The sequence below is a fragment of the Anolis carolinensis genome, chromosome 1 (assembly GCF_035594765.1).
Source record: "Anolis carolinensis isolate JA03-04 chromosome 1, rAnoCar3.1.pri, whole genome shotgun sequence".
Classification (NCBI taxonomy): Eukaryota; Metazoa; Chordata; class Lepidosauria; order Squamata; family Dactyloidae; genus Anolis; species Anolis carolinensis.
The window spans coordinates 177,610,400-177,624,514 of NC_085841.1; the positions used below are offsets into that span (position 1 = coordinate 177,610,400).

At 38.5% G+C, this 14,115-nt stretch overlaps 1 protein-coding gene across 9 annotated transcripts in view; it reads right to left on the reverse strand.

Annotated features, from left to right (window-relative positions):
* hdac4 (histone deacetylase 4) overlaps positions 1-14,115 on the reverse strand; it is a 160,178-nt gene that overhangs the window by 42,939 nt on the left and 103,124 nt on the right. For 7 of the 9 annotated variants that reach the window (XM_008113917.3, XM_008113885.3, XM_008113920.3 and 4 more), the window contains 5 exons: positions 10,117-10,233; positions 9,825-10,023; positions 8,365-8,603; positions 3,681-3,935; positions 1,472-1,658 (listed from right to left, as the gene is read on the reverse strand). In XM_008113917.3, coding sequence (XP_008112124.1) covers positions 1,472-1,658; positions 3,681-3,935; positions 8,365-8,603; positions 9,825-10,023; positions 10,117-10,233 — 997 coding nt within the window. The remainder of the gene's footprint in view (positions 1-1,471; positions 1,659-3,680; positions 3,936-8,364; positions 8,604-9,824; positions 10,024-10,116; positions 10,234-14,115) is intronic. The other 2 variants (XM_008113911.3, XM_008113927.3) reach the window with 1 other exon arrangement.

The window sequence follows — 14,115 nt, forward strand, 5'->3', positions numbered from 1 at the left end:
CTAGCCCGCGGGCCATGAGGCTTCTCCTGCTCTCCCAGCATGGCTCCCCGCGTCCGTGGTTCTCTCCTTTTAGTGAGGGAAAGTGGGTGCCGCCATTGTTGCTCTCCTGGTCAGGAGAAGCAGGAGGAGCAAGGAGAGTGCCGTTGACATGCTGGTCATGGGAGGAGGGCAGAGGTTCTGCCGTAGGTGAGACGCCTCGGGTGGGAGGCTGGGAGGGAAGGTGAGAGGGAGTGCGCAAGAGTAGATGGTGCGTTGTGGGTTTTGTCCATGTGGAGGTGAGTGACGTGATCTTTTATTGTTTCAACCTTAAGGCGTGGATGTTGTATTGTGCGGTGAAATTGCTAGGTTGGGGAATGTTTACTTTTGTTGTTTTGCTCGGTGCCGGGATTCCATTACCATTATAAATATATATATATAGAAGGTAATGTGATTTTTTAAAAATTGTAATTGCTTGTGCAGCAGAGGAACTTGTAACCCCTTTATAAGGCTATGTAAACTGACAAAAAAGGCTACATAAACCCTCTCGGTTTTGCAAGTTTTCCTGGTAAATACACTAATCGTTTAAAAAACCTCTCAAGGACTATATGTGCCAGCAATACTTTCAAAGTCCAAATGGTTTTCAAGAAAGAGGAGGAGAGCCTGCACTTCTCTTAACACGACTGAAAGAAGGACAAGGTTTAACTGGATTTTAAAAGTTTCCTTTAACTAACAGCAATAGTTCCTTTGGGCACAAATTTATAGAACTGCTCTTATTTTTATGTTTTACACTAGGATGCGTTTAAATTTTAAGAAGAATTATAATTTTCCTAAAAGGCTCAGAGTCCACAAAAATGAGGATTGGAGTGTTGTTTGCTGTTTGGCTTTCCTCTTCTCCTATCCTGGCTAGTTGTTCCTCCTCCACGTCATCATTATTATTAAATTTCTTTCTACCCCACCTTTCTCCCAATGGGGACTCAAGGTGGCTTACAATAACATTACACACCCCAATAAAAACAATTTAAATACAATTAAATATTCGTTGCCATGAACACAAGTTAAAATACAGTAAGGATGCAATAGAAATATTTGTACAATTAAAATAATGTTTAAAAATAACAATCCCAAATGCCTGCTGGAATAGATATATATTCACCTGCTTGCAAAAGGAAAGCAAGGAGAGGGCCATATTGGTCTCTCTAGGGCGGGGGCTCCAGGGCAACCATTGAAAAGGCCTCTCCCGTGTTCCCACCAAACACATTTGAGTGGGGTGGTGGGATATCTTACAGGTTCATAGAGAGAGTTAAGGTGTGTCAAATAATGTGGACCCTTGCCAACCACTCCAGACTGTGATTATATCTTCCTTTAGCAGAAAGGGAAAGACATGGCAACTCTGGGCTCAAGAATGCAAATACTGTCCACTACAACTGCCAATACATTTGGAAAACCTTAAAATGCAACAAACGATTACTGTCAAAATACTTGTATATATTACCTGTTGTGAATTGTGGCTTGCAGGGTGGCTCCTGTACAGAAATGGGGAAATTGGCAGAGGCAGGGGATGACTGGGCTCGAGAAAGAGGCCGATGTCCGCCAAAAGACACTGGGATACCAGCGGCCTCCATGGATGCCTGGTAATTCCTCAACTGATGAATGCGCTGCTGCTCCAGCAAAAGGGCTTGCTGTTGGGGAGGATGGATTGTGTGCTCAACGTCAAGAATTTATAGATGAATTTCCTAACTTTTCTAATGAAAAGTAATTTATGCATCTTGAACATAAATTTAAATGCATCAGTTAAGCAATATTTTCGTCATTTAATAATGTGTATTGAAAGTTATTCCAATACTCTAAGATAAAACATATATCGACTTAAAATGTTTCCTAACAAGAGAGCTTTTAAATGGCAATTTAAATTAATTCCATATCATCAGTCTTCAAATGAAGGCTCTAAAGTTTTACCTTCCACCTCAAAACTTTAATGACTTCATGCACTTGAAAATCACAAGTTGGCAACTAAATGGAGTTTCATCACTAACATTGTAAGAGACTAATTGTCCTTTGTGAAGTTTCTGTACAAAGCAGTACAGTGGAACCTCGATTTATATGCATCCCAACTTACATGGAATTTGAGATACGAGCTGTCGGTCATCGAATTTTCTGTTCCACTTGTGAGGAGAAATCCAAGTTATGAGCCAAAAGAGGAGGCTTGCACCTCGTGCCCAGACGCAGCTGAAGAACAAGGTTCTCTAATGAGAGGTAGTGCTAGTGTGAGGTAGCGCTAGCGCGAGACTACCCACCATCTTGCGCAGGGCCTGCTTGCAGAGAGTAGAGCCTCCTCCTTCTGCCTCAGCCAGGTGCGCGGCTCACCCCAGGTCCGCTTGCAAGATATGGAACCTCCTCCTCCTTCGGTCATAGCTGAGCGTGCGGCTTGCTCCAGGCCCAGCACAGGGCCCACTCATGGCCTTCTTTGGCAGGGTAGCAGATGAAGAGCTGCCCAAAGCCTTGCGAGGCCTCCTCCTCCTCTGCTACACGCTACGGGAAACCTCCAGTTCAGCTTGTGATAGGTACCAGCCGGGGAGGCCTCTGACAGGGGAGGGGAGCTAAAGTTGTTTTAATTCATTCTGTGACTGAGCTCTGGAATTTCATAGCATTTCAATTGGGAAATCTGATTTGACATTCTAGCGTTTTGAGTTAAGAGCTCGGTCACGGAACAAATTAAACTCATAAATCAAGCTATCACTGTATTTTATTTAACATTTTCAAAGTATTTGTATTCATGGGGGTTCAGTTCTGACACCCAATGCAAATATGAAAAGGTATGACCACGTCCCATATTATTAAATAGCAAGGACAATGCACACACATCAGCATGTTCACGCTCACACAGCTGGCATTTACTAATAGAAGGTAGAATGATACACAGTTGCTTGAAACTGCAGATCCAGATCTTGCATTGTATACTTAATAGTGAAAATACAGACAGTCTCAAAGTTAAAAACATCCGATTTACTGACGACTCAGAGGAAATCTGCCATTAGGAAGGAAAATCCATTCCCGGAAGAGTTGTCCTAGGAAAAAGCTTTCTCACCAATCCTTGTTTCCACAACAAGCCACATTTTTCAAAATCCATTTATCTCAGGGACAGAAAATCTTCTGAACAGGAGCACAGACAGCAAAACAAACACCTCATGGGTGTTAACACTTCGCTATGCTATCCAAAAGTTTTTTTAAAATGGCTAGTGTTACACTTAAAAATGTATCTCATTCGACTTACATACAAATGCAAGTTAAGAACAAACCTACAAAATATATCTTGTTCATAACCCAAGGACTGACTGTAGATTTTCAAGAAGAAAATTTGTTCAGATGTTGGGTTAGATCAAAAGTTCACACTAGTAATGTATGCAATAAAGGGCTTCCAAATTTCAAATAAAACATTTAATTACTCAAATACTAATCCTAAACTGATGTGTCACAATGGGGGTGTGCTGCTGTGTGAGCAAGCCAAAAGAAGCCAAACGCACAATTTGTGCTCTTGCTTCCATTCAAAAATAATGCAATAAAATTTTAAAATGTTACGGCAGGGGTATGCTGCCTTTTAGGTATTCTGTCTCTGTGAACACATAGCAACAAACAAAGAAACCTTAAGAAAAATGTCCAATTGACTAAATAAAGGTGTTCCCATTCATTGTGTCCTGATTTACCTGTCTGAAGAGCAACTCCTGCTCAGCTTGCCTCTGTCCTGGCTCTAATTCTGGTTGGAACTCTCCATCTTCATCACTCTCCACAGGCTCTTGCTTCACTTGGACCATACTGGTCAACCCTTGAATGTCCTTTTGGTTTGATATTCGGTCAATATATGGGTCTTCTAAAAACGCTTGGTGTTCTCGTAACTCTTCTTCAGTCTCTTCAGGGTGACTTTCATGCTGACGGGAAGACTCGTTTGGTTTTGGTATCATCTGTAAAACATTGTGCCAATTTTATTACTAATACAGTAGAGTCTCACTTATCCAACATTCTGGATTATCCAACGCATTTTTGTAGTCAATGTTTTCAATACATCGTGATATTTTGGTGCTAAATTCATAAATACAGTAATTACAACGTAGCATTACTGTGTATTGAACTACTTTTTCTGTCAAATTTGTTGTATAACATGATGTTTTGGTGCTTAATTTGTAAAATCATAACCTAATTTGATGTTTAATAGGCTTCTCCTTAATCTCTCCTTATTGTCCAACATATTCGCTTATCCAACGTTCTGCCGGCCCGTTTATGTTGGATAAGTGAGACTCTACTGTAGTGAGAACTCTCAACAAAGATGAGCAACAATCCATTTGCAGTTTGGAAAAATTACAGAAACAAAATTAGTTTTTAAACAAAAGGAGTAGCATGTCAGGTTGCTCTTTTGCACATTTGTTCTGTTTACCCATCCATTAAATATATCAGAGGCTACTCTGCAAAATGACAAACATACTGCAAGCTGTTCCTACTAACTAAATAAACTGTACCTCTTCAAGCGTGCATAATGCTTGGGAAAGGAAAAAGGGGGAGTTATGAAGAGAATATTAACAAACTTCTAAACATGACCACCAATTTGCTGAAGTGCACATTATAAGTACTAGATAAGCATGGCATATTAAATTTTCTTAAGAGTTTAAAAATTCTGTCAAGAAACAGTGCAGACAACTGAAACACATAATTTTCTACAGTGTGCAATTTTTTCCTACAATGAGCCTGCAATGTTAGTGAATATCTGTTTTTATGGGTTTTCTTAAATCCAATACAACAGCATAGTGCTAAACATATGTACTCAAGTCCTGCCTTTAGCATGCACCAGTTTTAAAAACATTTACACACAAGTCATAAAGACATAGGATATGATGGTTGGATATCATATAGCTGTAGCTCAACTGTTAAAAAGGATAATACGGGACACGGCATAATTTAAGTGTACGAAAAAGAGACCTATCTCCCAGCTTTGTATTCGCCTTAATACAGCTTGATACAGTCACGTAACACAATTTTTTTTCCTGGGTTATAAATTTCATTTCCTAAATTGTTCGATTATAAAAACCTGGAACAGGTTTATTAAATTGCAAATAGTTTGTTTTTGTAGGGCATCCTGCAACACATTTTGCTATAGTTTTTCAATGAATATGACACTGAGTCTCAACCAATTCAATATAGTTTATGGCAGCCACAAAAACGAAGCTAGAATACAACAATTACTTTCAAAGTAAGTACCACACAATTAAACAGGAAATCACACTTTCAAACCAGGAACAGATTTTTCCGCCAAATTTTGTTACATAGTGTTATTGCTTATCCAAAATCTCAGGACCAGAAGTGCCCCCTAATTTGGATTTTTTTTTTTCCAGATTGTGAATACTTACATATACGTAATGTGATATCTCTGAGATAATTTTTTCTTTGAAGGGAAGGGGCTGAGTTTTTTGAAGGTATGTGGGGATGGGTTTGGCTAGGGAGCATGTGTGGGGCTTTGGGGGCGGAAGAAATAAGGGGATTTCTCTCTTGTAGCTACTAGCTATCTTTTCTGTACTTTAATATTTAAAATTCTTTTTAAAAATTCTTCATTCTTTGCTTAAACCCCCCTTTTTCCTCCTCCTATTGTATTTTTTTAAAAAAGAAATAAATAAATAAATAAATAAAAGGAAATAAATTATTGGGCTTCCCCTTTCAGTTTAGAAATCAAACCTGTCTCTCTCTATACCTGGTCCTTGGAAAATCTACTCTTTTATTTCTCCCTGTCTCTCTGTATTGACTCTGGCTTGGGTCCTCCCTCTTCTTTGAGCTGTTACAGAGTACAAATAGAATAGAATAAATATTATTTGATACAATATACTTTTGAAAGCAAAGACATTTTTGGGCTCCTGTTGTATAATACCTTATTTTAAAAAACACTCTCTAATTAAACCTTCAGTCTTTCTCTATATTGTCCCTTGGGAAAACTACAATTTTTTATCCCTCTAGTACCGTTGCATTTCCTATTGAATGCTTTAAAGGGGATTTTATTTATAAAAAGAGAGAAAATCCCTAAAGAAAACCCAAACTAAAAGGGGTCAATATGCCCTCTATGTGTGTCGATTTTCACCCCTCTAGCCCTAAATATGAGGGGAGGGCAAGCCTAGGAAGCCCTCCCATTGCTGGCAATGGTCCAAGAATTTTCGTATTTTCGGATGCGAGACGGATACAGCCCCGTTTCAAAAACGGTCTGAAACTAATGAAACAAAACAAAATGTACAGTGATTCCATACAAATGCACATAACTAATATGGAGTGCCATAGTCCTAATTCTGATGACTTGATAATTGTACTGTGATGGAAATAAAAGCAAAACATGAATCAGCAGCTCCTTCCTTGCCACACTGCTGAAGGGAACAAGATGCCTATTTTATTCTCTGGATTTTGTATCAACCCTCCACATTTGTGGCTTTGACTTTGGGGGATTTGATTCTTCCCAGATTTAATTGAAATGTCCCACATAGCACTCTCCAGGTCCTCCAGTGTAACTCTTATGATAATTTTCTGTTGGAAGTTATAATGTACACTTGTTGCAATGCTGGCAATGAAAAATCTTTAAATACTGCCCCAAATGCACTGCAATACATTTAGTTTAAAAAATATTTTATCATCTTCAGCTTCTAATCACCCTAATTTTAAGCTCTACTCCTCCAAGTTTGTTTAGAGAGCAGCAAGTGAAATCTCCATGGAAATAATAGCTCTAAACTACATCAGCATGCTAGTCTGAATGAAATCCAGGTCTGGCACATGCAAAGCAGTGGCATGTTTCCAGAAGTACAAAAATGACGTCAGTGGCTTGTGTAATCATCTACTCTGTTTTATAAACAAAGAGCTGTTCCCCACCCCTCACTCCTCAACTGTCTCTGCATTTATCACTGGGGAAAAATTCCAATCAGCATCCAAACCTTTAAGGATACAACTTCTGGTGGCAGCGGTTACTTTCATCAAAAAACTCTGCATCCGCCTTAAACTGAAATCACAGTGCTTTGAAAGTCAAACATGACTGCTGGATTTCTCTAACTATAAGAAAACATGAAAAGGGTGATGGGTAGGAACTGCCATAACTTTACCAATTAAAATGTTCATAATTATGTCTCTTTACACACATTTGTCAGACTCAAAGCCTGCGGACCAATCCGGCCTGCTATATCATTTTATGTGGCCCTCAAGATGCTGGACTACAACTCCTGTATTCCTCATCATTAGACATCTTGACTAGAGGTGTGGGAGTTTAGAAACAGTGACATCTGAAAAGCTGCCATCTGTTCTGTTTAGTCAGGGGAGTGGGGTTTGAATTGAGGTACAAGGCTATGTCCTCTGACTTTAAAATGTCCTGTAACCTTTCCCCAACTCAGAGCCACACATGCTATTGGGTTGTAACTTCCATTACTCCAGTCTACATGGTGGATAATCAAAAGCGATGGGAGATGCCATTCAATAACATCTGGGGACCCAAATTGGGTAAAAACTAAACAGCACCAAATACTATGTAAAAAAAATATAATTGGCTGTCTGTACCCATAGATTCTCCATTCATGAATTCAATGGCCCTTTGAAGGCAACCAAAAGGCTGAGAAGGTTCTTAGTGGAAATGAGGTTGACACCCCTGCTTTAAGCAAAGCCATCAGACCAGTCTGGTTTGTACTTCTAAGGACATCAAAATGGATAGCAGGAATGATTAAAATGCCAGAAAACTGTGTTTGCGTGCACAAGTAATTGTGTACACCCAGCACCCATAATTCTTCCCTTTGCAGTCAAACTTATGTCTGCACAAGGAATGGTGGATGCCACAAAGAGATTGAAAAATAAACATACAATGTTGCTTGCTCAAAAGATACTTGAATTTGAGAGATTAAACACTTACATAATTCTGGCAGCCTTTGCAGCCTTCATAAATATTAATAAGCAATATACAGAAGTCTCTTAAGAAGGGGAGGCATAGAATGAGCAGCACAAGGCCCTAAAATGAACATGTCAGGCTTTTAGCTGTGAACAGAACTCAAGTTTCCCAGGTGCCAATCCTGTATTCAGAAAGATTCTTTTTAACACAGATTTGGTATTCTGGTGAATGAATTAAGGGGACAGACATCTCACACTCATATAGTTGATTTTCAATTGAGACAGTCTCATTTCCAGCATCACTCAGCTTCAGAGGTCACTTTTTGCACACATTTGTACATCACTTTTCTCTGGATTCATTAAGAGCATCCCAACAGTAAGCAATCCAAGAATAAAGAAAAATAGACATTACATAATTATAAACTGTGCATATGAGAGTAAAAGTAATTTCTGAATGGGTGCATTAAAACTGCATGAGCAAGAGCCAGCAATTGGCATACCTACCTTGTTAATGTGCAGCTGCTGCTGCTGAAATTGCTGTTTGTGTTTTTCCAGGAACTGCTGATGCTGTTGCTGGATCACTAATTGCTGGAGGGCCTGTGCATTCTGGGGGAGAGGAGCAGACTGCGTGCGCCCCAGGGGGCGGTGCTGCCGCAGTTTGTGGATGGAGGGAGAGAGCCTGTCCGCACCCACCAGGGACTGCGCATGGAGGGGGAGTGCCCCTAGTCCTGAAAGATACCAGTCTGAAGATAATACGGAGGAAAACAGTGAAGAAGAAGAAGAAAAAAGAAGAGGAGGAGAAGGAGAGGAAGGGAGAAAAGCCTTTTGAGTACTTCTCACAGCAACAGTAATGTGCCTTATGAAGCCAGCCATGTCAGAGCTCCTGGAAAGGGGCTGTTCTTGAAAAATGAATGTCACAAAGCTAAAGTCTGAGCTCCCATGGCATGCGACTAAATGGTTAGACACAATTTGCTAAATTGATATAAATATTAGTTAAACAAAAGTAATAGGTGAAATGACAGCATTTGGCTTCTAGTGAAAAGTACCACCACAATAAAGGGTAAATGTCATCAGCTCAGCAAAGAATGGCTAATGTTATCAGTTTGTATTGGCAGAGTTCATTCATCTGCTTCTGCACAGAGTCTGAAATGATTTCCAGAGAGGAAAATTCTGGGGGTTTTTTTCCATTGGTTTGAGGGACATGGAGGTGGTTTAGTAGAAGGCAAACCTCTTCTTTATCTCACTGGAACTGAGGGGATTATTCAATTGCACAACTAAAGAAGGTTTTTAAGATGAAGTCAGGGAGTGCCTTGTTTTAGCCATGAATAGTTTTTTAACTGATTTAACTGTTTATTTTAATACTGTGCATGTTTAATTCTTTTTTAATGTTTGTGTATTTTAGTTTTTAATTGAATTGTATTGGTTTTATTGTCAGCCACTTTGAGTCTCTTTTTTAGAGAGAAAAAGTGGGAAATAAATAAAAATAATCATAATAACTAGTAGTAGCCAGAATTGCCATCAATATACAGTTATACAACAGTCCTCTTAGTACTGTAAGGACATCAGGCCTATATACACTTGAGTCTCATACCTACATTCTCCATTCTTATTTTTCTACTTGTTTCTTTTATCAATTTATCAAGATTAATAAACTATAGTTTGTTGTCATACTGAAACTGTATTATGGATACACCGCTTGGAAGGATGTGAAATAAACTGAAACTATGGTTTTGGATCCTTATGTATTCTGATTCTGGCAAGCACTGTTTTCTAGTTTGGACACAACAACATAGTTGATTACTGCACACTGGGAACAAAAGAAGGCAGGCAGGACTGAGAGTATAGGCACAATATTTATGGATCCTGTAGCTTATTAAGTCAAATGCATCAATATATTCTGGATTTTTCAATATAACCACGTGCAAACTCACCATGTTTTTCCAACAGAAGTCACTTATTCTCACCTGGGACTAAGGGAGTTTGCGTTGATGGTTGTTCCAGTAAGACCATATGTTGGAGAAGAGGGTTATGTGCATTTCCCCCATCTCTGTCCACTGTGGTGCTGCTTAAATAAGGAGGAATATGAGTACCAGGAAATATGGAGATTCGTTGTTGTAATGACGGAAGAGCAAGTCTTTCAGGGTCCTGCTGTCCTGATCCACCCTGCAAGAATTTAGTCAGTAGTACACTTTAACTAATGAATAAAGTTGATATAACCATAATGCCCCCCACCCATATGCATTAATCCCCACTTACACTGGATGGAGCAGTTGCAGGCAGTCCTAATGTTATATTGGGCAAGGAGGGAGATGTGTACAATGGAAGCTGTGTTACTGAGCCTTCACGATTCGCAAGTCTATGAGCTAGGTTGTTCTGAAATGAGAATCAAAACTATTGCCTCAGAAGAGATGACAGCAACATGACACAAGAACCAGAAACTTGTATCTAAGAATTAATTGTTAGCATTCTTCACTACTTTGAAAGTGGGGGAGGAATAATCTAACTCCTATGTGTTTGTTTGTGCCTGCATTCAGCATGTCTGTTGATATTTGACAACCCTATGAATATAATAAGTGGGGGTTTTTTCAGCAAGGAATACTCAGAGGTGGTTTTGCCAGTTCCTTCCTCTGAAATACAGCCTATTGCCCCTTGGTAATATCCCATCCAATTACTAACAAGGGCTGGCCTGCTTAGCTTCCAAAATCAGAGGAAATCTGGTGCGCTTAATTTAACTAGTTCGTATTAAATCTCAACAAATACAAAATGAGATTAATTTGCCATCTATACAAAGCCACTAGATAAGCAATGCCATATGGATGTCACTAGCTACCATTACAGGACAATGTTGTTCTTCTGTCTACCTGTCATCAGATGATGCTCAACAAGATTAAGCACTACTGCACCAATGCTGTACAACTTGCTTAAATTTTTTCATAACTAGACTCTTCCTTGCTTTATCTTTTATTTACAAGTATATATTACTATCTCATAGTTTAGGTTAAGTATTTTATTACATATTTTAGTTTAAGCGGCAGAACACCCAGAACTATGTTGTAAGCCTTAGTCTTAATACTTTGGTGTCTAACACACAGACATTGTACTTTTTACTCTAAGAAGACCAGTTACACTACCGTCCTTCTCATCTTCAGGAACTGAAATTTTGTGAATGAGACACAATGTTTGGTATGTCCACCTATAACAACATAGTTCTTTACCAACTAATGTTATTCCGGGGGGGGGGGGGGGGCAACCTATGATAGTAAATATTGTTAAAGAAATATTCATTGTTGAAAACAGAGTACTGTATGGCATTGACTGGTAGAGGAAACATATGCGCTAAGTAGTATGAATATACTACCTATTGGTGTTAGGTTATTAGACAAATATTGTGGTCACACATATGTAGGAGCCTTTCTATATGAAGCTCATGGACCATATGGCATTCATCCCTCATATAGATTTATCAGATCAGCACAATATTTCTCATAAGGAATACTGCAATAGGTTTGGTTCTTGTGCATTCTTTAAGCAAAGCATTATTAAAAATCTGTTTGGCTACCTTATCCTTTTTAAACCATTACTTTACCATGTTTCAGGCCCTGCCTTATAAAATCTTCAAATTCATTAACACAACTGGATTTACAGAGCAAAGTACTGTTTTATAATTTGATGAATATTATTTTGTCATTACACCCCATATTTACGTTCTTTATTTGAGAATGGATTCAATTTAATACCACACTTGGGGACTAAAAGAGAGGGTGTGCCAGTCCTGCTACCCTGTTTCCCCGAAAATAAGACATCCCCAAAAAATAAGACCTAGCAGAGGTTTTGCTGAATTGCTAAACATAAGGCCTCCCCCAAAAGTAAGACCTAGCAAAGTTTTTGTTTGGAAGCATGCCCGGCGCCCGCCAAACAAAACACCAGAACTTGCAGGATCGGTAAATGCACATACCAGTTGTACATGGCAATAATGGTAATAATATAGTAATGTTATATTATTTATATTTATACAGTAGTAACAAGAAATTATTGTCAGGAGTCATAGTTTGTCTGGTTTGGTTATGTTGGTTTGTGATGACAACTACTGTACAGTATATAATAAATGTTGATTTTTTTTGTTCAACAATAAATGTGAATTCTTCTTCATGGAAAAAATAAGACATCCCCTAAAAATAAGACCTAGCACATCTTTGGGAGCAAAAAATAATATAAGGCACTGTCTTATTTTCGGGGAAACACGGTACTCCACAGAGCTCCCTTTAGATCAGTGGTTCTCAACCTGTGGGTCTCCAGATGCTTTGGCTTTCAACTCCTAGAAATCCTAATAGCTGGTAAACTAGCTCTGATTTCTGGGAGTTGTAGGTCAAAACACCTGGGGATCCACAGGTTGAAAACCACTGATTTAGATGCTTTCCAGCTATCTCTGGAGAAAAAGGGAGTCAATTGTGAAATAATGGAGTAAAAAAGCCACCCACTCTGTACATGAAATGCCTGGCGTCCAGCAAGGCCAACCCTATTCGTGCAGTTTATCTTTGTTTTTGGTTTGTTTTTGTGTTGCTTGCCTGTAAGATTTAACTGTAACATTTAATTCGTTCTATAATTATTGATTTATTTTTTGTTTGGTAAGTGATGCATTTTGTCACATACTGGTTTTTTTCAAATGTTATAGCAAGAATGTAATAGTGAACGTCTACTAAATCTCACTGCTTCTTCCAGAAATAGCAATCTCCATTTCTTTTTGCAACCACCTGTAGAATTTCAAAAAACACTCAGAAGAATGGGTGGGTTAAAACCCAACTAAAGATGGTTTTAGGAGCTAGACAGTACTGCATTTAGGAGGGGAGTCCCACGTCTGCTGACACAGGACATGGAAGTACATCACTGAAACTTGACCTATATGTAATTCTGCTAAATTAATCTTGACTGTACAGAAACAGTTTACCACAGAAAAGTGACACATAACTAAATTATGCTCAATCTTAGAATTTTGTAAGCACTGATAACCAATCTTCTCAATAATCTGCTCCTTTTGAATGAATCACCACAATGTTTTCACACTATTATTTTCAAGCTATATTGCTATGAAGTAACAAATGTAGAATCTAGATCATTTGATTTTTTTAAGTCTTTATTTGTACTGTCTGTTGATAATCCCACCTCTAATTGTTTTATCATGTTCTAATATATTTAAATTAGAAAACAAATCTGTTGGTCTACTTTCTGTACACCCTATCTGTTATATCATTAATAGAATTATTATCTCAAATCCACTCATCAGAGAGAACATCTTCCCAGCACTAAGTGTATTAAGAAAATCTCTTTGTGGTTGTTTCGATTGGTTGTTGAGTGGATGTGAGATTTAACACACAGCATGAAGAAACAAAGCACCCACAGGTGAAGAGTGGTAGTCCCTCCATGAGCACTTTGTGCTGTGTATGTCTCCAAAACTGTGCTTAGTCGTGTTTTGTTAAGCTTTGCCGAATGATGTTTTTGTAGGCATCGATGGCATGAAGGCACTTGAGGTAGTAGTATTTGCTTGATGCTTGTCTTTCATTGTCAATAGGTTCAAGACAAAAACATTAGCCTGCTGAGTCTAAAGCCCCTTCTACACTGTCATATAAAATCCATATTATCTGCTTTGAACTGGATTATATGGCAGTATAGACTCATATAATCCAGTTCAAAGCAAATGTGGATTATTTGCTTTGAAAATCTAGATTATATGGCAGTATAGACTCATATAATCCAGTTCAAAGCAAATGTGGATTATTTGCTTTGAAAATCTAGATTATATGGCAGTATAGAAGAGGCCTAAGAATGCCTCTAATAGGTGCTTTGGAAGAGGGAACTATGCAACTGCTGCTGAAAAAAATCATACTGTGAATAGTTATTAATATCCTCTCCAACACATCTAACTTGTTACCTTTTATCGGGCATATAACAAGTAACATTTTGTGTTATATTTCAGAAAGATGTATTCCGTTTAGAACAGTTGTGAATGGCATCCTGTTAAGTGTCTGAAAAGGTTTAGGTAGAGTTTATGTCTGCAGAAGTAATTTTGTTTGCTTGTTGGTGAGGTTATAGTGTTTTTTACATACTTCATATGACAACCTTTCTAAAACCCACCTTTTATCAGCTACAGCCATTCCAACATGGGCGTTTAAGTATGAAGTAGAGAGCAGGGATGACAACAGAGAAGCATGCTCCTACAAATGCACATATAGGAACATGATATACAGTACATGGACACGT